The following is a 24,904-nucleotide window of genomic DNA, read 5'->3' on the forward strand; positions in this document are numbered from 1 at the left end:
GGTCTTGTACATTTCCCATCCGATTGTGATGGCCCATCCGATCAACGGCTAGCGACGAGCCGACGACCACCTCACAAAAGATTTTTCCAGTATCAGGCCACACAGCCACACAGGGGCTATAGCTCCTAGACCTGATCTGTGTTAGGGGAACCAAACATTATTAAATCGTTAGTTTCTTAAGTGGAGTGGAAGAATTTGCTCTAGAAAAATATATACGAAGGATGAAGCTAATTTTTTTCAAGCTACACAACTCTAGCTTGGTAGTACTCCCTCCGTCCTATAATATAAAAAATTTGATATTTTATTTGCACTGTTTGACCACTCGTATTATTAAAAAAAAATTGTGCAAATATAAAAAACGAAAAATTGTGTTTAAAGTACTTTGGATAATAAAGTAAGTAAAAAATAAATAATAATTCTAAAATTTTTTTGAATAAAACGAATGGTCAAACAGTACAAGCAAAATATCAAAATCTCTTATATTAGGGGACGGATGGAGTAGTAGATTTGGAGCCCTACCAAACATGTCTCCCTTCATTCTAAAAAAAATACAATCCCAATATTAAAAAAAAGACAAATTAGTACAAAAGAAAATGTCCTAGATACCCCTCATTAACTCAGAGCATGTTGGAAATAGGAGTGTGTTTAGGGTAAGATAGGGAAATTTTGAATGACGAGAGCGGTTGGAGGAAAAAAAGAAAGAGTACTTTTTTGACAAAATTTATATGCTAGGATTGCATTCTTTTTAGGATAAATAAGTATTTTAAGAAATAAACTTTAATAAATATCTTAGAATAAGTTGTGAGAAATCATACTTTCAATAAGTTGTGAGCAAATAATATGCAACAGTTATTTGGTAAAAAAAAAGCTTAAAAAACTAGGGGAGAATGAAAAGAACTTTATACGATTTGAACTAACACGTACTACTTCCAACCCAAAATATATTAAGCTAGAAGTCATTATATTTTAGGACAAATGTAGTACTACAGTAGGTCTATATATTCAGGCTGACTTCTTTCACTGGTTTTTCCAACTCACCTCCCTCATTTTCCCGTGCACGTTTTTCAAACTGATAAACGGTGCATGTTTTGCAAAAAAGTTTCTATACGAAAGTTGTTTAAAATAATTATATTCATCCATTTTTGAAAAAAAAAAGCTATCGCTTAATTAATCCCGCGCTAATGGACCGCTCCATTTCCAGTGAGCAAGATATGGGTTCCAAACCCAAATCAACGAACACAGCCTCAAAAGTCCTGCTTTCTAAAGAAGCCCCTATATTGCCACTCTCTCTACCTCTCTGATCAGCGTAGCATATATTTTTTCTAGAAAAACATCTACTCCCTCTTTTTCATAAAAAACCTAATCTTAGATTTGAATATAAACATACTCTTGTCCAGATTTAAATTCAGAATTAGATTTTTTTATGGGACGGAAGGAGTACCTTCCAAGAGGTAGTGACGGCCATCTGACGTACGTCTCTTTCACGCCCGGCCGATCGATGGAGGCGTGGTGCCCTACCAAGTTGGAAGGCTGAAAAACAAAAGGATAAAAGGATAAACAAACAGAGAGCTTTATCGAAGACGGCTTAATGATACTAATAATCGATAAGTAATGGAGCCCAACGGGCACTGGACCGACCAAAATAGCGATGCTCACACGACTCGTTGCCGTCGCCAATCATCATAACAGTGACAAGGGCACCTCCTTCGGCCTCATATCCTTCGCTCCGCCATTGGAATGGTGCAGATCAGAGATATTCAGAGCTAATTAAGCTCATCATTGCCAAAATTTTGCTCACCTGCCATTATACCCCTATTGGTGTGATAAAAAAAAAAAGAAGAGAGAGAAGAAAGACGTTAATTTGGTCGGGTTCGTTGTACCAGGACGATTCACGTGAAAAAAGTTTAAGCTGGTGAGAAAAGACGGGCGATGACTGTCGCGCTCTGCGAACACATGGGTTTAGGCCATGTAGAAATCATCATCGTGCATCATGGCGTGTGCATCGATCGTTTGCTAGCTAGCTAGCTAGTGCACGAATTGGCGCCCTGTCGGCTACCATGTGTAAAGATATGTAGGTGATGGTTGACTCGCAAATTTGCAATAGATCCTGGCACTTGCAAGCCACCAAGCTTGGTTGGTGGAAGACCCTTTTTTTTTTGTTTGAAACTATATACTTAGGGTGACCTATCTAAATGGTACAATTGTGAAGAAATCGTTTTAATTAGTCAAGTGTCGGATCATCAGTGGAGAGGATGCGGGCAGTGGGCCCCCTTTTTTTCTTATCGGAATGTAGAATTAGTTACTTCCTTCGTTTCATAATGTAAGTCATTCTAGCATTTCTCGTATTCATATTGATATTAATGTATCTAGATAGATATATATGTCTAGATTCATTAGCAACAATATAAACATGAGAAATGATAGAATGACTTACATTGTGAAACGAAGGGAGTTGCAAATTGAGAATGCTTCATTGGTACTTCCTCCGTTTCAGAATGTAAGTCATTCTAGCATTTCCCACATTCATATTGATGCTAATGAATCTAGACATATATATCTATCTAGATTCATTAGCATAAATATGAATGTGAGAAATGCTAGAATGACTTACATTGTGAAACGGAGGAAGTGACACTAAATGAACTTAGGATTTAGCAAGTGGTACAGTCCGATCATTAGTGGAAAATTTTATTAGTTAATAATTAAGAGTGCTTCACAAAATTAATACTCCCTCCAGTTTCATAATTCTTGATGTTTTGAATAATGATATGGTATTTAAAATATATGTTTGACCTTATTTTTATATTACAATATATACAATAAATAAATGCATGTTTACTTTTATTATAGAATTTTGTAAGACAAATCCATATACGTTGTTTTCTAGATTTTTTAAACTAAATACTTTTAAAGTTATTGATAGTTATAATATTGTTCAACGTCAAGAATTATAAAACTGGTAGCTGCATCATCGATAATGTTGTCCAGATTGGTTTGAGTGAATTATGTTTTGAAGGGAAGTATTGTACTTCAGTGTACTGTTCACCACTATCGCAGCATTATTTATCGTTCAAAAGATTAGAGATCTTTAAGGCAATTATACATCATGAGAGGGCTATAACACAAATATCCCCCAGCAATGGGTCAACTGAACTTAATTTGAACCGTCCGATTGAGATCCAAAGGCCAGTGAGCGTTGAGCCCTATCAATCCAAGCCGTCAAATCTCGATCGAGTGGCAGTCGTACGGGTTTCTCCCTCTATACCAAAATTAAGATACAGTGAATAATTGAGTTCAAAAAAAGATACAGTGAATAATTTAATAGAGAGCGAGAGCAACTCCGACTTCATTGACGAAGGTGCTAGAGATGATGGAGAAGGTGTAGGATTTAGCAGTCGAGTTTGCGACTACAAATTAAACTTTGTTTGATTATGTTTTAGGGAGTAGCTATATTTATGGCGCCATATTTTTTAAAAAAAAATAGTCGGCATGTATTTACATTGTAACTCTCTAAATTACATATGTAATTTTAGTGTATTTACAATATAAGTCCTATAATTATATATGTAAGTCCTAAAATTACATATGTAAATACTAAAATTACATACTAATTACATATGTAAGTGGTGTGTAAGTGTGGTGTAACTTATATAAGAGAATGTATCAGTGCAACGTTCAACGCTAATCAACAAAGAAGATTAGGGCTTGCTGCAATGCCGCCGTGTGTGAAAACATCCAACAACCATCGAAAACTCACGGAGCAATCGTGCGGCTAGCGACACCGATTAAAATCAGCCCAAAAAACTGGCGACATATTTTTAGCAATTCGGATGTTTTATTGTTGTTCCTGCTCTGACAGCTGGTCAACTGGTAGGTCGGCTGTTGATCGACTGACTAATTAACGGGCCATCATCATGCATGAACCGGCAAGGAGCAGTCGCCAGAGAAGAACACCAAGTCCGTCTTGGTCACAATCACCTGAACTATTTGGGGGAGGATGGCATGATTTTTTAAGTTATATCGGTCTTCTTTTGATTTTCTAATAATTATAAGTTGTTCGCATCCTAACCATACAGAAGTTAGGAGTGATATTAGAGTAATTATTATATCATCTTGTAATCGTCTGATATCGATAAAGCTTTCTTTATCTTAAAAAATAGGGGCAGTGTATGAGACATCTCTAATGTTGAGCAAGAAATTCAGTGTGCCAAAAGAGGTAAGATTCAGAGCAGCAATGGGAAATGGGATGGGGCAAAATTGACTGAACAAAATTGTTGAACAAATTCGCCAGAACTCTTGAGGGTTTGGGCTAGAAACCAATCCGCTGCAAGCGCGAAGCCCAACAATTTGACATGGATCTATTATCCTTTTTCTGGATCATATTTGTTCCAGCCTCATTTGGACAAGATGTGGCAGAAGCCCAACATATTTCATCCATGATCCAACCAGTTCCCAGTGCAAACATCTTCACAGCCTTTTGGCCCTTATTAATTCGGAGCCCACTTCAGGGGGAAAAAAAGGAAATATCCACCAAGAAACCTGCAATTTTCTCCAAATAACAAAACAACTAGTGATTTATTAATCGGGTTTACTATAGATTTCTATCGGAAAAAAAAGAGAATTCTTTTTCATTTTTTTGACCATCAGATGTGCTTGAAGATTCATGAAGGGCTTGAGAGAGAGAGAGAAAAATCATGTGAAAACTCAAATAGGCTTACGTAGGGATGGAACCCCGATCTACTCCATTCGTCTCTAAATATAAGATATTTTGGTTGGATGTGACATATTCTAGTACGACAAATCTAGACAAGAGCTACGTCACATCCAACCAAATTTCTTATATTTAGGGACGGAGGGAGTATTACTCACAAGTAGGTTTACATAGGGATGGAAGCCTCATCTCTTATTAACAAGCCGCACGCGCTAGCCACCAGAGCCATCAAAGTGGTTTTAGAAGTGGAAAAGGTACAAATTACATCCTTGAATCAGAAAACCAGACAGCGCTTACCTTGAACTTTCAATACTGGACGAATTATCCCCCTTGACATAATCCAGAGCGATTTTATTCTACATGGCGTACACATGACAATCCAGTCAGTATTTTTTTTAAAAAAAATGGTGGAGTCCCCTTGTCATACTCTCTCACCTCCTCCCCCCCCCCTCTCTCTCTCTCTCTTTCTCACGCGTGTCATCAGGCACACGTGTAGGTCGAGCGGCGGCGGGCGGTCGGCGCAAACGGTATCGCATGGGGATGGGTGGTGAGCGGCAGCCCGGGACAAGGAAGCAAGAGCTGTGAACTCCGAGAGGGAGCCGGAGTTGTGGGAGGCCACCACGAAGTATCTGAACTGCGGCATCCGGTCAGCCTAGACGACAAGCAACCGCCCCCTCTGCGCGTCAAGTGTGATTGTATAATACAATTACAATACGATTGTATTTGGAAGATTTTGAAAAGGATTTTTTAATAGAAAGTTTAACTTTCAGGTAATCCCTCATTAAAATTTACCATCCTTAAGATGGATCAGCACATGTTGTTGTCGCTTGAAAGCTGCAAATCTCCAAATTTCCAGCGACACACGCACGTCGCTGCGGTTGGACGTCGCGGGCCACGCGGTAGACCGCGACAAACACTTGCCACCTTCTCTGTGTCGCCTTATCCCTCGCCACGCCGTGCGCGTGGCGCGCCCGGAAGGCGAGAGACATGGCGGCGGCGGCGAGCGACAAACCACCGCTTCCGTGGCGCGCGCTGCTGCTCGTGGGCGCCGTCTCCGTTCTGCACTCGGCGTCGCTCCGCCGCGACGGCACCGTCAACCGCTTCCTCCTGTCGCTGTTCGACCGAGTCGTGCCGCCCAACCCGGCCCCCGACGCCGCCGGCGTGTCGTCCTCGGACCATGCCGTGTCAGACGACCTCCGCGTCAGGATGTTCGTTCCGGCGGCAGTTGCCAGGGATGGCGGCGGCGATCTGCCGGTGGTGGTGTACTTCCACGGCGGCGGCTTCGTGTTCCACTCCGTGGCGTCCGCGCAGTTCGACGCGCTGTGCCGTCGCTTCGCCTCGGCCATCCCGGCGGTCGTCGCGTCCGTCGACTTCCGCCTCGCGCCGGAGCACGGTTTCCCGGCGCCCTACGACGACGGCGAGGCGGCACTCCGCTGGGTTCTCGCCGGCGCCGGTGGCGCCCTCCCGTCACCGCCCGCCACCGTCTTCGTGGCGGGCGACAGCGCGGGCGGCAACGTCGCCCACCACGTCGTCGCCCGCACGCCGGGCAGCGTTTCCGGGCTCATCGCGCTGCAGCCGTTCTTCGCCGGCGAGACGCCGACCGCCTCCGAGCAGCGTCTCCGCGACGCGCCGTTCGGGTCGCCGGAGCGGATATCCTGGCTGTGGCGCGCGTTCCTCCCACCCGGCGCCACGCGGGACCACGACGCGGCCAACGTGCCCGCCGCGCTCCGTCGCGACGCCGAGCGGCGCCGCGCGTTCCCGCCGACCATGGTCTGCGTCGGCGGGTGGGACGCGCACCAGGACAGGCAGCGCGACTACGCCGACGCCCTCCGCACCGCCGGCGGTGCCGAGGAGGTCGTCGTCGCCGAGTTCCCCGACGCCATCCACGCGTTCTACATCTTCGACGACCTCGCCGACAGCAAGAGGCTGCTCACTGAAGTCGCCGCCTTCGTCAACCGCCGCCGCGCCGCCGCCGCCGCCTCCTAGTGCTCCACATTCTTGCACTTGCAGTAGCCGACATTACAGTTTGCTTCACTGTATCGCTAGCTCTGGTCACTTCACTCCTACTCCACTCACACAATTTCTCATTCGATTTGATTTGATTTGATTTGATTCATACGATGAATTCAACGAGACGAGCTGTTCATGATCGATTCTGTCCGTGAGACGAAGACAACGAGTTGAGGAGGCCACGTGAAAGCATTGATTTTTAGACTGATTGCCATTGGGCATTGGCAAATGGCAAGCATCATGTGAACGATTTCTCGTCAAACCAATCAACAATTCAACATGTAGTGGCGACAACGCCATGAAAACCCAAATGAACCAAACCAATCGTAGTTATCCACTCTACTCTAGTATTTGGACGGAATTGGGGCTAGATGGTCTACACTGTGCATGAGTCTGTGAAGGACCATGGTTTTTGCAGATGGCCAGCAATCCAGCATGGTTCCTGACTTGCAAGTGCAATGAATAAATTGTTCCTCTATAATGCTCTCTCTACGCAACTGAACTGTTTACACATGTCCTTTGATTGCTGTTGACTGATCAGCAACCAAAGTAATTATCTTCTGTTCAATGAATGTGGTCTAAAGATGTGTTAGGACACACGAAATCTTTCTTATTAATTCGATCGTCTGTCTGGCATGGCATCAATCTCACTGGGCCACAGTAGTAGTAGTAGCAGCTTACAGTCTTGCGGCATCAGGCAGACAGGCACTGCTACCTCCGTCCCAAAATAAATGTAGTTATAAGTTTCCACGTTTAACTTTAATCGTTCGTCTTATTTAAATTTTTTTTATAATTAGCATTTTTGTTGTTATAAGATGATAAAACATGAATAGTAATTTACTCGTGACTTATATTTTTAATTTTCTTAAAAAAATTAAATAAGACGAATAGTTAAAGTTGGGCGTGAAAAACCATAGTTGCACTTATTTTAGGACGGAGGGAGTACTAGAAAAGAAGGCAACATTTATTCACAACAGAAAAGCTTCTTTAGCTTCTGAACAGTGGTAAAGAAAGGGTCCCAAAACATGGCAGCATTTCATTTTCATTTTCATTTCCATAGGAATGTTCAGCTTTACGCTTCCCAGAAGCCTTCTCTCTGATAATCAGAGCTTCTAGTGTCGTGTTAGCCACAGGTTTTGGTTTAGCTTCTGCTTTCTGGCTGTACCAGGCTGTGAGTTTGATTAACCTAATGCAAAACTATTTGCTAATGCGTGAATAATTGGGCTTGATTTCTTGTTCCCCAGAGGAGGCAGCAGTTGCAAACTTTGCATTCTCCTTTTTGTACTGATTGATTGGCCGTTTGATTGGACACATATGATCGATCGACAAACGAATCTGGCCGACCCAAACACATTGCACGGACAGCCTCATCCATGCACGTACTAGCACTGTATTTTACTGTACTCCATAGGCATCTCCTCTCTTCTCTTCCAACTTCCGAGTTCCAACAAATGGACAGAAATATGGGTCCCCATGTTTCTATACCCATGTTTCTATACAGTGAAACCAATCAGGTACTCCCTTCCCTCCGTACCAAAATAAGTGCAGCCATAATTTTCCACGTCCAACTTTAACCATTCATCTATTTAAAAAAAATTTAAAAAAAATTAAAAACATAAGTAACGAGTAAAGTAAAATTTTAAATAAGATGGACGATCAAAGTTAAACACGGAAACTCATGGCTGCACTTATTCCGGAGGCAGTACATCACTCAGAAATCAGAACATGCTGACAGCTGATGAGCTTATCTATGTACTACTAGGAGTATTATGTAGTACCATGCTTTTGATTTTTTAACTATACTGTACTTTTCAGAACAGATGGCTGATGGCTCTGAGCTAATGAACAAACTCAACTGATCACGGCTTGTTCATTCTAATCAATCATTAGTCAACTTGCTCCAACTGAATGTACTGCTTACTACTAGTATATTATGGTTCTCATTGTCATTTATCAGATAGTCATAAAGGGAAGAAGATCCAACTAGACACCAAGAACATCACAACTGAACTGTTCACATGCACAACTCAACACCCTAAATAAACAAAAAAGCCACAGGCATAATAAACAAGAAGAAGGCGACACCAAAAAAAAAAAGAAATATTTTCTTCTTTTTTTTTACCACTGGCCATGAGCTAGTGATGAGTGAGTGTGAGTGAGAGTGACCACACGCACTGATTGCTCCCGTCGTCCATGGCGATGGCGATGGCGATGGCGAGATGGCCATCACATGACGCTGCACCCGCCGGCGTTGGGGTCCTCGTAGCATTGCTGCTGGTTGCCGTAGTACGGCTGCCGGTGGCCGTAGTACCACCCCTGGTTGTCGTACGGCGCCGCCGCCGCCGGCGGCGGTGCCACGCCGTAGTACCCGGCGGGCGCCTGGAACGCGCCGCCGCCGTAGCCGTAGCCGCCGCCGCCGTAATATGACGACTGGTCGTAGGCTGCTGGGTTGTAGCTGTAGCACGAGAGGGAGCCGGCGGGCGCCGGCCAGATGGACGGCACGGCGACGCCCTGCGCCGCCGGCATCATCATCGGCGGCGCGATCGGCTCGCCGCGCGGGGGTTCGGGGCCGGCCTGCTGCTGCTGCTGCTGCTGCTGCTTGGCGATCTTGAGCTTCTCGAGGAGCGGGGCGAGGTCGGCCTGTGTCATGCCGGCCGGGAAGGGCTGCACCTTGCCGGGCTTCGCCGTCGCCGCGGCCGCCGGCGGCGCGTCGTCGACGTCGAACTTGACCTTCTTCTCCGGCTTCGCTTCCTTGGCAACCTTCTCCGGCTTCGCGGCGGCGGCGGCGGCCTTGTCCGCCTTCGCCGCCTCCTTCTCCGGCTTGCCACCACCGTCCTTCTTCTCCGCCTTGTCACCGCCGGCGGCGTCCTTCTTCTCCGCCTTCCCGCCGCCGCCGTCCTTCTCCGCCGGCTTCGCCTTGTCGCCGGCGGCGTCCTTGCCGCCCTTGTTCTCCTTGCCCTTGACCTGCATGTCCTTGATGATCCTGCCGGCCTTGCAGCACAGCTTCTTGCACACCTTGTCGGCGTCGAACGGCCCCGACACCATCACCGCATTGTTCTTCTCGTCGTACGAGATCGTCTTGATGTTCGCCTTGTCTGCACAACAACACAAATCATCCATGAAAATTGAAAACCATCAGCCATGAGCCATGATTGAACACGGTCGTCATCAACCTCAAATCACCAACATTTTTATCTTTTCACACTCCATATGCTACAGTGCGCAGCAGCATCGCACGAGCTCACAGTAACTAACACAACCATCTGACATGTGGGCCCACATGTCAGTTGACGAAACAGAGACAGGTCCGTGCCTTTGCAGCTTTTGAATTGGTGACTGTGGCGATGAATTGATGATGCGAATGCGATATGAAACCATATGATAGTGTACTAGCTTCTACCTTGGATCCTGCAAAGGACTCTTCTGATCTTCTTGTAGCATCGATCGCATTCGAGGTCAACGTTGAGCACAACCGTGGAGATCTGCAGCGATGTGATCGAGGGATTAAAAGATAGGTAAATGCTGTACTAATGGAGTACTTACTAGCTAGTGGTATTATTAACAGCAGATCCGGAAGCTGTTGGTACTTCCGGTGTTACTGTGTGGTTCACTTGGCAATTCTTAATTGAGAGTTAACTGCAGAGTTGCAGATAGCAGAATAAATTAGTGACTTGCCTAATTCTTCAACCTGTGGGTTCAGAAAGGATTTACTAGTATTCTACAATTCTGCTACTACCTAGTTTTTGTTCTGTCCTTAAAAAAAACAAAAGATTAGGAGCATAAAAATGAATCTTGGAGTTTTCTCTTGCAGAACCAGATGAAATGAAGCCAGTTTCTGAAGAAGAAATTCAGTGGGCGAACTTGAACTAGGAAATCGAGTGGGTGCTTCTTTCGAGAGCATCAAAAGAAATATGAAAAGGACACTAGCTGGGAGCGTGTATCTTTTGTATCTTTGTTCAAAAGATTGTTTGAAAACGAAACCACGAGCTGGGAAAAGAAAGAAAAAAAGAACGTGTGCCTTGATCTTCGCATGAAAGTGGCTTGCGACAAGGAAAGGAGTTTTGGGTGGTCAGAGATAGAGATATTTTTGCTTGCTCTGCACTTCATTTCTGCTTACCACCATGCTTGTTTTCTTGCGTGCCTGACACTCTGTTTAGCTACACAAGTGAACGCCATCAGGCTGTCAACAATCTCCATTTCTCCAATAAACCTGAAGAGCTTCTCTACCAAACTTGACTCAGGTTCTCCAAGAAAAATATTTCTACCCCAAAGGGAAGAAAAAAAAACGATTTTCTTTATTTTGCTTAAACACATCAACTTTGTTCTGACTACACATGCACACACACACACACCCAACTGAAGAAATGAAGGAAAGATGCAAGGCAAGAATCAATACTGAACAACAGAATCTTCAGACCAGCTCATGAAAGGACACCCTAGAACAGCAAAGTCCGGCGAAAAGCTCTTCTTACCTTGTCTGCCATGAGAATGGCGGCGGTGTGGCCGGCTTCGTCGTCGCCGCCGCCGCTGCGGCCGAGCTGGACGCCGGAGGAGGAGGTCGCCGGAGAGGGAAGAGGAGAGGAGGGAGGCGTGAAGAGAAGAGAAGAGAGGAGAAGGATGGTGTATGTTCGTACTGGGTTGGTGGTGGGTGCGTGGCTTTAAGCCTGATCTCGGCCCTCACTGACGCGCACGCAGGTGTTGGGTATATATCTTCTCTTAATTATGTGTGTAGTGTATCAGTCTAGTAATTAGCAGTAAGCACCAACCACGGCCCACCGACAGGTGGGGCCCACCGGTCCTCGTCGACCTTTTGACCTCTATTAGCTGTGTATCATGTGCAAAAATATTGTCAGTAGGTGGGCCTCTCTCTGCGTTGGGCACACACGTTTCAGAGAAAAGAAAATAGATAATCAGTCTAGTAGTACTAGTGCTGCAGTAGTAGTAGTACTGTCCTAGTACAAGTCACTTCTAGAATTCAGAAAAGAATTGTGGAAGCAATGTACTGTAATGCTTATCTCTTCATTTGCAATGTTTTGCACATTTTCCCCCTTAAACCAGATGATATATGGTGATGAAGAAGAGGAGGGCGAGATATAATTAGCACTTGATACTAACATTGCATGGCTCAGAAAAAAAAAAGGTAGTAAAAAAGGAAAAGGAGGTGACATACATGACTTAACACAGGTGATGTAATGTTAGCAGCAGTGATGTGTGCTTTGTGTTTTTGTGCCATGGAAAGCAGGGAAATTTGTGTCCAAGCGGCAAGAGCGCATGCATGCATGCATGCGTCCCAGCCTGGGAATGGCGTCCATCGATTTTGACACCTAAATTTGGCGGCATCTCCATGACCATGCCTTGGACTTTTGATGCGTAGGCAGGCGAAATGCCGCCAAATTTGCCAATAAATTGAGGTGAAATGCACCGAACTGAACTGAAACAGACAACCATAAGAAAATTTTGGGACGCCACATACTATGGGGGAATTTTGTTTGTTACCTTTGGGCAGGTACAATAGCAGGCTATTAGCCAGCTACAAACATATTTTAATAAGATAAACGATGAGAGAGAAGAGCAGCGGGCTACAGATTCTGTAGCACAGACTCTAATATACAACGTGTATATGACAGATAGGATCATATATTAATAGTATAGTAAGTAACTATTATATGAATTGACTATTAGATTGACTATAGATGTATTGGAGTTAGTAGTGGGCTATACTATTGAACTTTCTCTTACGGCGTGATGTTTTCTGTCGGCAACGGGATGAAGATTGAAGGCGAGCTACGTACGTACGTCATCAACCATCTATGTAGGGGCAACCACCAGATAAAACACAAAGATGGTCAATAAATTAATGATGGTGTGCTAATGCGATTGCCTTTTGGTGTTGGGAAGTTCATAGCTATCTGGATTCTTGAACTGGGGGCCAGGGATTTAATTTTGCATTCCCTAAACTTCCAAAGTGCTGCACAACTCATTTGCCAATTGCCATTCGTCGTATCGATCTCACCAGAGGGAAAAAATACTTGGAACCTTCCTCTGTCCCTCCCTCCTTCCCAGCTACTCGCTCGCTACCTTTCGCGGTTTCGCCAAGGTGGTCACTCGCAACGCCACTCCAGTACTCCACTCCCCATCACATGAACAAGTATTCACATGCCAATGATTGCCCCCCTCCCCCCGGATCCGGATATATGCAGTAGTAGCGTGGATTTCAACTTAAGCAGTTGTAGCTGTTGCGTTGGATCTAAATCTAACGGTAAGGATTAGATTGATTACTGCAGTAAAAGGACTAAAAGATCCTTCAGGGGTACCGTAGCACGAACACTGTAGCAATTGATTTAGATCATTGATCACAAAAATAAATGGCTGAAAATACATGCAGTTTCAAGGTGTAGTCGTAATTACGACCCCATCCAATACAACCAAAAGAAAAAACGTCGTCACACTGGACGAGACACAGTGACAACGCATGCAGCATGCGGCTCGTACTCCTCCACGCTAAGGAAGTCGTTTAGTACAGCGATACGGTCTCTAAAATATAACTTTGACTTTTTGTTTTTATAAAAATATTTATTGAAAAGTGCTATATGTATATTTTTATGAAAGTATTTTTCAAGACAAATCTATACATATAATTTTTATATTTTCAAACTAAACAACTTAAAAGCTATTTATGATTTATATTTTTAAGGTTTGACTTAAACATTACTCTAAACGATTTCCTAAGTGCGGAGGGAGTAAAGGCCCAACCCGCAGATCGCCCTGGTGGGCGGTGAAAAAAATAGTAGGCGACGTACATACGCGAACGCGAGGTCGCGCACGAGAATTCTGCCGTTTTTACCGTGAGACGCGCGCGCGAGCGGCGCGCGGCGGCGTCGTGTGGGCGCGCGTATGTACGTACGAGGCGAGCTGTTACGGCGGCGCGCGCGCGCGTACACCAAAGTAGTACCAAATTAACACGTTGGCCGCGGGACGTTTTCTTCGCGGCTTCGCGGGCTTGGTGGTGTCGGTGGGATTCTCATCGGGTTGGGCGCGCGGTTCGCCGCTCGCGCACAGTGGTCGCACTAGTCGTGCACGTTACCCCGTCGCCGTGCGCTCATCGCTGGGTTCCATTTATTATTTTTATTTTTACGCTACCTGGGGTGTGTGGTGTGCAAACCTGGTGTGGTGGCTGCCGTTGTGCTCTCGTTGTCATGATAAATGCTACTCTCTGTATTTTAAGTATTACACCGTTGATTTTTTTTATTAAGGTTTAACCATTCATCTTAATTAAAATTTTTTTTACAAATATAAAAATATTTACGATATGCTTAAAGAACATTCGATGATAAATCAAGTCACAACAAGATAAATAATAATAACATAAATTTTTTTGAATAAGACGATTGGTCAAAACGTCAATGGCATCATATATTAAAATTCGGAATGAGTACCGACATTTCAATTTTTTCCTAACTCAAACTACTTCAACATAAAAAAAATAAACTATCAAAATATATTCAATGCAATATTCAATAAAACTAATTTAGTGCTATAAATATTGTTATATTTTTTCTATAAACTTACTTAAACTTTCAAAAAATTTAACTTTAAAAAAGTCAAAACAATTTATAATATGAAATGGAGTGAGTATGTACTATAAGTTTTAAAAATTAAAGTGTAGATATAATGAGTGCACGTAAGTTTTAAAAATTTACAGCGTAGATATATGAAAATATAGTGTAACAAACATCTAACTACATTTTGATGAAAAATATGACATCAAAAATAAATAAATAGTTAATTCCTGTGCAACCCGTAGCTGCCGTTGCGCTTTCGTTCTCATGAGCAATACAATCCGGGTTATTCTGCAATTCGTGCGGTGTTTTTGTACATGCCCGTCAGTTTGTCCCATCCACTGACTGCACAAGGAAGAAGAATAATTTATCTGCTCCTACGCAAAGAACGTGTGGGTTTTTATTTCTGTTTATTTGATCGTATTTGGGTTGGCTTAATCCACAAGGTTTTTAGTGCTGGTTGTTCGTGATCAACTTGTCGTGTTTATGGGGGTTTCGTATTGTGATGATTCATCCATGCAAGGTGCAACAAGAGATCGAGCATCATGGCATCTCATGCATGGCTCTTGGATACCTCTTCAGATTGTTCTATTGGATTGGTTACAAGACCAGCAGGCTGTAGGATCGAATCATAAGAACTAAGCCAATCAGAGAGGGGTGAATCGTTGGTATACCCAAAAAACAAAAAATTTTAGCGAAAATAAAAGTTACCCTCAATTTCGATGAGATCGGTCTGACCGAAGTAGATTAGCCGGTCTGACCGAAGCGTAGCCGCCGGTCTGACCGGTGTTGATCTACCGGTCTAACCGCCGAGATTGCCTGCCGCTTGCTATCGCCGCCGTCGGTCTAACGGCCGTGCTCCCGCCGGTCTGACCGCCCGTAGATCGCCGGTTAGACCGCCGAAACCCGGTAAATACAAATCGAAGAACTCTTAAAGTAGATGACGACTTTATTGATTCTCTTTGTGTTTACAAAGTGCACCAACAGCACTCCTTACAAAAATTTCGAGTAAACTCGAAACCCTAACTCAAAACTCAACTCTATTGCTCTCTAAAGCAATACCGGGAAGCCTCATGCTCCCCCTCTATTTATACATGAGGTAGGCAGCCTAAAGCCACGAACCAAACTCATACTAGGAGTCCTAAACACCTTAGAAAACCCTCTAGTACAAGAAAGAAACTTTACATAACCAAATGTACCAAATTTGGACTCCTTCCAAATTCGACTCCGCATCCCATACGCACACAATAACTCCATCGTATGCCATATGGAATCTCCATCAACCATGTGCATCAACTCTAGCCTAAGTATCCCGCATGATCTCTGACCACAACGGACGTCGTCTTATCCCCAAGCCGACTCCCGGTCCATCACCGCAAATACTCTCCCGAGACATCGAGTCGCCTACACATGGAACAAACAAAGAAACCATATTCCGAGACCAAACTATCTCCAACTTAACTCATTAGCAGCAAACAATAGTATTACATACATATAGCATCCATTTAGAAGTCATAATCATGAAATAAACTCGGATATCTAAATAAACAACCCGAAACTGAAACCAACACAGTGTCGGCCAGTCAGACCGCGGGCTGCGCCGGTCTGACCGGCAACCCATGCCCGGTCTAACCGGACCCAAATCCAACAGTACCTGTATATTCACTTGTGAAATCCAATAATCTCCAAAACCACTTCGTGAATAAATTCCAAATAACAAAACCAATAATCTCCAATGCCCAATTGTTCATCACAGAATAATAATCAAAAACGCATTTGATTTTACACAGGCATAATTCTGGGTGATGATTGGTTCTACTTGATTAAACTAAGGAGAAACTTCCGATTGGTAGCTTGCACCCACTCAAGTATCGAAAAGAGATTATTGGGTGGAGTGAGCACTGTTTCCCTGTGAAACAACAGACAAGGAATTAACGATTTGAAGATTTTATGAGAATATTGGGAAGATGAAACTTCCCTTTCAGATAATGAATAATGTGGTATTTGCACACTAACATTTTTGAACTTTTTTGGGTACATGTACTTTATTACTAAAAAGGTAAATAGAGAGAAGGAGTACAACCTAATGCTAGTACATGTTTCACTGAATGGAAGGAGTACAACAAAATGCAGAGAGATAGCTGTATGCACCGTGGTATTTACACACTAACATTTTTTAATACTTCTCTACCTATTTTGTTAGGGAGCGTATCCTGTGCACATAAATTTTTCGTATACACATTATGCACAGAACAAAATTCACCAAAAAAAACTTAGAGAAAAGGAGTACATGTTTCAATAGCATTATATTTCTGTTTAAAGTCTTAACCTCAGATTTATTATATTTTAGCCTAGAAAAAAGATAGCTTGAAGGTTATAATAAAGGCAAAATTTGCTACAGGACACGTAAAAATTGTGTAATTAGCTAGGAGACACCGAAAAAACGTGACACTGTCCATGGACACTACAAAAGTTGTGTAATTAGCTGTAGGACACCGGAGGCAATATTTTATAATTTCCAACACAAAAGAGGGGAGATAATTTTCCAAATGACCAGATTGCCCCCGACATTGCACAATCTAAACTCGATCGGGTCCGGTCGAACCAGTCCCAGTCAGAGTCCGCTAATGGGGTTGGGCCTACATGTCAGCGAGGTGGTGGATGGGAGGTAGGGTAGCGGCGATGTTTGCGGTGTTGCCAGCGGTGATGAGGTTGCGTGACCACGACGTGTCGACGGCTCCAAGCTTCTCCTCGCCCTCTAGCTCACCCAGCAACGTCGCACGACATCACTCTTCACCCCATTGCCAAGAAACTGATGCGAGGTGTTCCATCTCATCCTCCTCGCCCTCATCTTCTTTGCCGGCCATGGTGAAGATGAAGGCCGTCATTGCCATCGAGTCGCGGTCGTCTCTATCTTTTGCCCGTTCCATCATCTCCTTTCAGTGCCATCTCCATTCCATCTAATCACACCCCATTTCGTGCAGTGACGGCGTCGGAACGCGACCTCGCCACCAGAGCTCGGGAGCATGCTCCGAGCACCGCCGCCATAGCGACCTTGGCGTTCCGACCACCGTGGAGCATTACCGGTCAAGCTGCCTCGCCATCATTATCACCTCGAGCACCTCTTCAAAACGGCCCAAGAACCGCCAAGATCGATGAAGCGAGGAGGGAGATCAACCTTTTCTTCTCCGGCGCCGGTCTACCGCCATCTTCGTCAAATCCGTCCACGCCAGTGAGCCATTGCCCGATTCCCTATACACGTGCTGTCCCTATGACCTCACCACGCTCATGCATGCCACAAGCTAGCGGCTCATCGACCCTTTCGCGCCATCATCGTTGTCATGAAGCTCTGCATCGCTGTCACGCCCAGAAATTCCCGAATAGAATTCCAAGCAGAATGTGCATTAAAATCCCCGTCCAGGACCGGCCGGGGTACACAAACGACAATGTTGACATTCAGATCCACGTCTTACAAACATTATAAAAGTCTTACATAAATGCAGCGGAAAAAACGAAAGACAGCAGGAGCTAAGCCTTGACTAGAACTGCAGCGGGAACACCACTCCACAGGCATCCTCGACGGCACGGACGAAGCCTACTCCTCGGAGAAACCTCCATCTGACACATACTCGTACTCTGGGGTTGGGAAAAATAGACTGAGTACTACCCACTGTACTCAGCAAGTCATACCGGAATGGGGATATGATGCAGGGAATTATCAAAGGAGAGCTAGAGTGGTTCATTTGCATAAAGTGAGCATTTATATACAGAAGTTGGAAGATTTAAACAGTCGTAATAATTAATTAATATTGATCATCCACTGTCCAACGCTATCCCACGTTGCAACAGGCCCAACCATCTACCTATACAATCCAATTTCATTAGACTAAACTAGGGTGAGACTAATCACGGTGAATCTAGTTGACCGCCCATAACTGCGGGCACGGCTATTTGAATAGTTTTACTCTGATCAGAGGTGTACAACTGTACCCACAAGACACAACCCCACGACACGTTTCTGTGTGCCGACATGCCACCACGACATACCGGAAAGAGGCCGTGACAGGACCCTTCGCATAACCCCCTCTAGCCAAGCACACCACACCTCAGGTTTCACCCCCGTCCCCAGTGGGCAACGGGTAGTCCCCTCTCGTGCCTAGGTGAATCCGGAAGCGACAGAGGCCGTCGCAGGGCCCGCCCCGCTCCATCACGCCCACCCTTGCCTGGATGCATCGACTAGAGGAAAGCTACACTACAAGCCCAGCCGTTGCCCACGTTGGCTTGTGGTAAGTACGATAAGTTCTTCCAAGGCATCCCGCGAACCGGTCCTTAACTGCCATGGGTGCGACTAGCAAAACCATGCACCCACAGCCCACCATGTGATTCATTTTAATTAACCAACACCAAAACGGTGGTACTAAACCAACCTTACCAATTGAACCTAAAGTCTATATTTTAGTGAGCTTTCCCCATTGTGTGCTAGTGGAACTAAGCATGGCTAAGCAATTCCTAGTCTAAAATCTATTCATGTTATAACCCCAAGCTAACAAAGGAGCATGGTATCAAGATGGAATGGCTGTAACAATAGGTAAACACCCCATCGTAACATTATAAAACAATGCAATATTTGAAGAAAAACAATAGAGCATTTGCAATATAGGGTCAACATGTTCAAGTGACAAGCATGACTTGCCTTGCTCTACTGCTGGAGAAACCTCGGCGACTATCTCGAAATACACCGGAGCGTCGGAAGAACCGGAGTTTAGCGACATACAAGGCAAACATTGCAAACAGGCTATAAGGCTATTGAAACAGAGAACAAAACCATTTTTAATGGATTCTACACATTTTTCTTGATTTACTGAGACTTGAATGGGCTTAAACGGAGCACGGATGAATTAGTTATGAATTTTAGAAGATTCACTGTGTTTATTACTATAACAAAAAGTCCTTAAATCATTTATTGCGCAATAAATCCCAGGGCTGACGTCATCAGGGGGGCGCGGCGCCGACATGTGGGGCCCACCGATCAGCGGCTCGAGAGAGAGGGAAAAGGGGCGCCGGCACGCGGGCCCCACTCGGCAGCGGCTCAAAGGGGGGGGCGGTCCACCGTGGACCGGGACCACGTGGGTGGTCCAGCGCCGGTCCACGGGACCGACGGCCCAGATCGCCCCCGGGGCTGATCGGACGGATGGCGGCGACCCGGCTCGGCTCGGCTCAAGGCCGGCCGACCGGCCACGGCGACGGCAACCGGCGGCGGAGGCGGCGGCGCGAAGGCGACGCGAAGGCGGCGGCGCTAAGCGGCGGCTAGGAAGGAGAGGGAGGGGAATAGAGGGGAGAGGAAGCCTCACCGAGGGTGGCCGGCGTGGAGGAAGACGACGGCGAACGGCGACGACGAGCCACGGGAGGACGACGGCAACCGATGGACGGGATTCGGGGTGCCCTAAGGAAGGAGAAGAGAGAGATTAGAGGGAGAGAGATGAACCACGGCGATGGGAAACCATGGCCGAAGGCGGCGGACATGGCGGCTCTCACCGTCGCACAGTGAGAACGGCGCTCCGGCGGCGAACCTCGACGAAGGAGGGGTGGACGGGGTGGATCTCGGCCACGCGAACCCGACGGCGGCGGAGGCGGCGAACCTAGCGGCGGCTAGCGGCGGCCGGAGCGGCGGGAAAGGCGGCGGCGGGTGGATGCACGGCGCGGGAGCGATGGGGAGCACGAGGGAGTTCGGTGAAATGGGGAAAAAGAGAGAGGGGGCGACGCCGGAGCTTAAATAGGGAGAGAGGGGGCCGGACGTGGCCGGGAGAGGCGGGAATCGCCGGCCGACGTGGGGGAGTGGGAGAAGAGAGGGAGAGAGAGAGGCGGGATTCGAAAATCGAATCACGGCCATCTCGGGCGCGGGCGCGGGCGGGAGAGAGGGGAGGTGGGCGCGGGAGGCGCGGCGCACGACCGGGGCGGCCGACGTGGCCCGGAGGGGGCGGGACGTGGGCGCGGCGGCGATTTCGGCGGTGGTGGCGACATGGGAACGGGCGGCCGGAGGAAGGGGACGACTCTGACAGGTGGGGCCCACCTGTCGGCGTCCCGGGGAGAGGGAGGCGGGCGGCCGGCCCGCGCGGCTTAGCTGGGCCTCGGCCTTCGGCCGGCCCAGCGGGAGGAGGGGGAGAAAAAAAGAGGAATGGGCCGGCGGCCCATTCAAAGGAAAAAGAGAAAAGAAAAGAAAGAAAAAGGAAAAAGAAGGAAAAAGGATTTTTCCTGGGATTAAAATTGCATGTGCTCAATTTTAATTGGTTAAAATTATTTCTAGGGCTCTGAAAATTCCACTAAAAATCCTGTTAGTGAGTTTTGACATGTAGAATTCAAGAAAAATTCCACATGCCAATTCCGATTATTATTTGCGTTAATTTATTAAGGTTTTCTCTTGATTTACACAAGTATTTTCTTGAGACCATTTATAACTTCAATTTAGGCTTGGGAAAGAACTTTGGGGTGTGACAATCGCCGCCTGGAGACTTTCTCCATCACCATCGATGTCTAGACCTTGCCGAACCCTGTGTGCGATTCGGTGAGTACTCTAGAGCCTCTACAAACCACATGCATGCATTCCCTTAGGCTAAATCGAGCTCTAACACGACATGCACCACCATCCCGAACTTGGCCGGCGCCCGTACCGCTGACACCACTGATTCCGTTCACCATTGCTTGCAAGAAGACTATGGTAGCTTCGCCTTGGACCCCTCTACAAATTCTTTTTTGACTGCAACCTCATCCAAGCCGCCGTTCACTGCCGGCGATGCCGCAAACCTCGCCGTTGCCATGCCTGGCTGCCTCCCATCCACCACCTCGCTGACATGTGGGCCCAACCCGATTAGCGGACTCCAACTGCGGGTTTAGATGGTGCGATACCGGGGGCAATCAGGTCATTTAGAAAATTCTATCCCCTCTTTTGTCTCAGAAATTATAAAATATTGCCTCTGGTGTCCTACGGCCAATTACACAACTTTTGTAGTGTCTATGGGCAGTGTCACATTTTTGCGGTGTCTCACAGCCAATTACATGTTTTTTGCGTATCTTGTAGCAAATTTTGCCTATAATAAATCGGTTAGATTTTTTTTGTTGCTTCATATATAAAATGAACTAAAAGATGAGACTTTAAACATAAATGTGATAGTACTTAAAAAGTACATGTATATTTTTTTCTAGATTTTTTAGTAAAATTTATTAGTTAGTGTACATAGTGTGTACAGGAGATTACTTGTGCGCATAAGATATGTGTCCGTTTCAGAAAAGGTACAACTTAATGCGGAGAGCAGGTAGCTGCTACAATAGATGTATGCACTGTGTAGTGTGAGTACGATGGTACAGTCAACGCAAAGCAAACTCTGAGTCTGGACGAGCTTTTTGTTTCTGACTGTGACTGTGTTTAGTTTCTGAAAAAAGTTGGAAGTTTGAGAAAAGTTGGAAGTTTAAAAAAAATATTTAAAGTTTATGTGTGTAGGAAAGTTTTGGATGTGATGTGATGTGATGGAAAATTAAAAGTTGGGGGTAAACACGGCCTCTGTACAAGTACTTGACAATCTCAATGCATGTACCACAAAAGATTAGTATGGTCTTGGTTCGTTTCTCCAACAACACGGAGATAAACTTTTTATACTCGTGGCACGCTTTTCAAACTGCTAAACGGTATATTTCGTGTGAAAACTTTTTATATGAAAGTTGCTCTAAAATATCATATTAATTCATTTTTTTAAGTTTAAATAATTAAAACTCAATTAAATACACGTTATTACCACCTCATTTTGCGTGAAACACTTAATCTTTATCTTTAGGAGATGCAAACACCACCTATGTGTCATCTTTGACAATAAGCAGATAGCAAGATCCCGGGAAGAACACTATAGGCCCTGTTTAGTTCTAAAGTTTTTTTCCAAACTTCCAACTTTCCATCACATCAAACCTTTCATACACATACAACTTTTCATCACATCGTTCCAATTTCAACCAAACTTCCAAACTACAGTGTGAACTCACAGCCTATGAATCAACGGATAGCCCGCAAAGTGGTGGGATTCAGTCATACTAATGAACAACAATGCCACACCCAAATGACAGATGGACATCCCAATTATTTCTCTTGTAAAAGGCCCAACTGTTTTGTTGGGTCAATGGGCATTTTGTTGGGCCGATGAAATTGTTGTACACAGTATGAATAAGTCCACCTTGAATCCTTCACGTAGGGTTTCAATCGTATTTCTCAAACGAAAAACCAGGTACAATACATTGCTCATCTTCTGAAATCAGTGAACTATAGTTCAAAGACAGTATTGACTAATTGAGATTGTTTTCGACTCATGTGACCCCATGTTGTGTGTTGACTCGGTCATCATCCTACGTGGCATTTATATCAAAGGAAACAAAAAACAGTGGAGCCCGCATGATGCCCACTCATCACATAAGAAGAGACAGAGAGCCCAAACAAGAGGTGAGAGGGAACGAGGATGGATGGCTAAGGGCATCACCAATGTTTACTGTTGGAATTAATGAATGGGTCTTAGCCCACTCGAAGATTAATTCTTTGGAAAATCACAAAAGCCCACCTCATGAGATGGCATGCATGTGGAGTTTAGTACCACCTTGCTTATTCTAGGAGAGGGGACCTCCTTAAAAGGGAGGATGCCCTCCTAGCCACTTGAAGCATGTGTGGTGGAGAGAAGAGGGGGAACACGCGCGCGCTCGCTTTTGTTTTGCTGCAAATTCGGATTCGTTTTTGTTTTGGAAACGTTCCAGAAAAATCCGGTGCGTGCAAACGGCGTGGAGTCCGGATAAGTTACGCGCGACTTATCCGGTTCGGTTACGCGCAGTGGAGATCGTGCGGGCACCCTGATCAAGCGACCCTTCTCTATATAAACCGAGCCGCCGCCTTCACGCAACACACGCGAAATCAATCTAGGGTTTGCCTCCGACTCTGTGCTGCGCGTCGTTCGTAGATTACTCCATCCCGCTCGCCGGCGTGCACCTGCGATCGGGAGAGCAGGTCTCCGGAACCTCTGCCTTCGACGTTCTGCACCGGGAGAAGGCGGCAATAAGGTTTTTGGGAAGCGCTTTGCGCGACTGCTCCCTGTTCGTCCGCGACGGCTCGTCTTCCTCTTCGCTCGCGTGCTGCGTGCCTTCGTAGACGCCTGCGAAAAGTTTCGACCGAGCAGCCGGTCTTTCCGCCACCTCGGTACGTGTTCAATATGTTGCGCATATTTGATCTGTTCATGTTATACTGTGTAGTTTATATGTGTAGATCTAATGATGCGTTCATGCTAGTTTTCATCTGTAATGTCATGATTTATTTATGGAATAGATTAAATCATTATATGCCTATAATCTCAACAATCCAAAAACCTTATTATAGGAATTGTGATTTTACTATGGCTGGTTTTGCCGATGCACTGAGGCCGGATAAATTCATCGGTGTGCATTTTAAGAGATGGCAGATCAGGGTCACTCTGTGGCTGACAGCTATGAAATGCTTCTGGGTGAGTACTGGCAAACCTGAAGGAGTTCTTACTGCCGAACAGCAGAAGCAATTCGAGGAAGCCACTACTCTTTTTGTGGGATGCATTCTTAGCATTCTTGGCGATCGTCTGGTCGAGGTGTATATGCATATGACCGACGCTAAGTAGTTGTGGGATGCACTGCATACTAAATTCGGTGCTACTGATGCTAGCAATGATCTGTATATCATGGAGCAGTTTCATGACTACAAGATGGCTGACAACCGTTCTGTTGTCGAACAGGCTCATGAGATACAAACTATGGCTAAGGAACTCGAACTCCTTAAGTGTGTCTTACCCGACAAATTTGTGGCCGGGTGCATTATTGCGAAACTACCTCCATCTTGAAGAAGTTTCAGTACTACACTCAAACACAAGAGACAGGAATACTCCGTTGAGGGGTTGATAGCGTCTCTTGATGTTGAGGAGAAAGCTCGGAAAAAAAATCGCGTCTAAGGGCGATGGTGGGCAGTCCAGTGCCAATGTTGTGCACAAGGCCCAGAACAAGAGCAAAGGGAAATACAAAGCTCAGCAGACCATCAACTTCAAGAAGCAGAAGAAGAACAACAATAATCCTAATCAGGATGAGAGGACTTGCTTTGTGTGTGGCCAACTTGGTCATCTGGCTAGGAAGTGTCCACAGCGCAAAGGGATGAAGACACCTGCAGGGTAGATTTCTAAGTCTGCTAATGTGACTATTGGCAACACTGGAGATGGAAGCGGGTATGGTAATTTACCTACTGTTTTTTCAGTTAATCAGTCTACTAATTGGTGGGTTGATACTGGGGCCAATGTACATGTTTGTGCTGACATCTCATTGTTTTCTTCTTATCAGGACGCACGGGGTTCCACCGTCCTAATAGGGAATGGGTCACATGCCTCTGTTCATGGTGTTGGCACGGTAGATCTGAAGTTTACTTCGGGAAAGATCGTGCAGCTGAAGAACGTGCAGCATGTCCCTTCTATCGACAGGAATCTTGCTAGTGGCTCCCGTCTGACTAGAGACGGATTTAAGTTGATTTTTGAGTCTAATAAAGTAGTCGTGTCTAAATATGGATATTGGGACGCGCGAGGCGTGGGCGCGT

At 45.6% G+C, this 24,904-nt stretch overlaps 2 protein-coding genes across 2 annotated transcripts; one reads left to right on the forward strand and one right to left on the reverse strand.

The window, feature by feature from the left end:
- Positions 1-5,545: 5,545 nt before the first annotated feature.
- Positions 5,546-7,196, forward strand: LOC127778939 (probable carboxylesterase 18). The gene has a single exon (XM_052305590.1). It carries the CDS (start codon positions 5,699-5,701, stop codon positions 6,695-6,697), a length of 999 nt encoding a protein of 332 aa, XP_052161550.1. The 5' UTR covers positions 5,546-5,698; the 3' UTR covers positions 6,698-7,196.
- A 1,449-nt stretch (positions 7,197-8,645) lies between these two features.
- On the reverse strand, positions 8,646-11,413 carry LOC127780535 (protein PYRICULARIA ORYZAE RESISTANCE 21-like). Its single transcript, XM_052307454.1, has 3 exons — positions 11,194-11,413; positions 10,122-10,203; positions 8,646-9,816 (listed from the first exon to the last, which is right to left on the reverse strand). The coding sequence occupies exons 1-3, from the start codon at positions 11,203-11,205 to the stop codon at positions 8,948-8,950; spliced, it is 963 nt and encodes a 320-aa protein (XP_052163414.1). The 5' UTR covers positions 11,206-11,413; the 3' UTR covers positions 8,646-8,947.
- Between the last annotated feature and the right edge of the window lie 13,491 nt (positions 11,414-24,904).

Source organism: Oryza glaberrima, chromosome 7 (genome assembly GCF_000147395.1).
Source record: "Oryza glaberrima chromosome 7, OglaRS2, whole genome shotgun sequence".
NCBI lineage: Eukaryota > Viridiplantae > Streptophyta > Magnoliopsida > Poales > Poaceae > Oryza > Oryza glaberrima.

What these genes read in the sequence shown, in the direction of transcription:
- LOC127780535 (XM_052307454.1), bottom strand. An exon ending in AGTCCTTTGCAGGATCCAAG is followed by an intron (nt 9,817 to 10,121) that starts GTAGAAGCTAGT and finishes GTTGTTGTGCAG; the next exon opens with ACAAGGCGAACATCAAGACG.
- LOC127778939 (XM_052305590.1), top strand. Translation starts at nt 5,699, where the DNA reads ATGGCGGCGGCGGCGAGCGACAAACCACCGCTTCCGTGGCGCGCGCTG.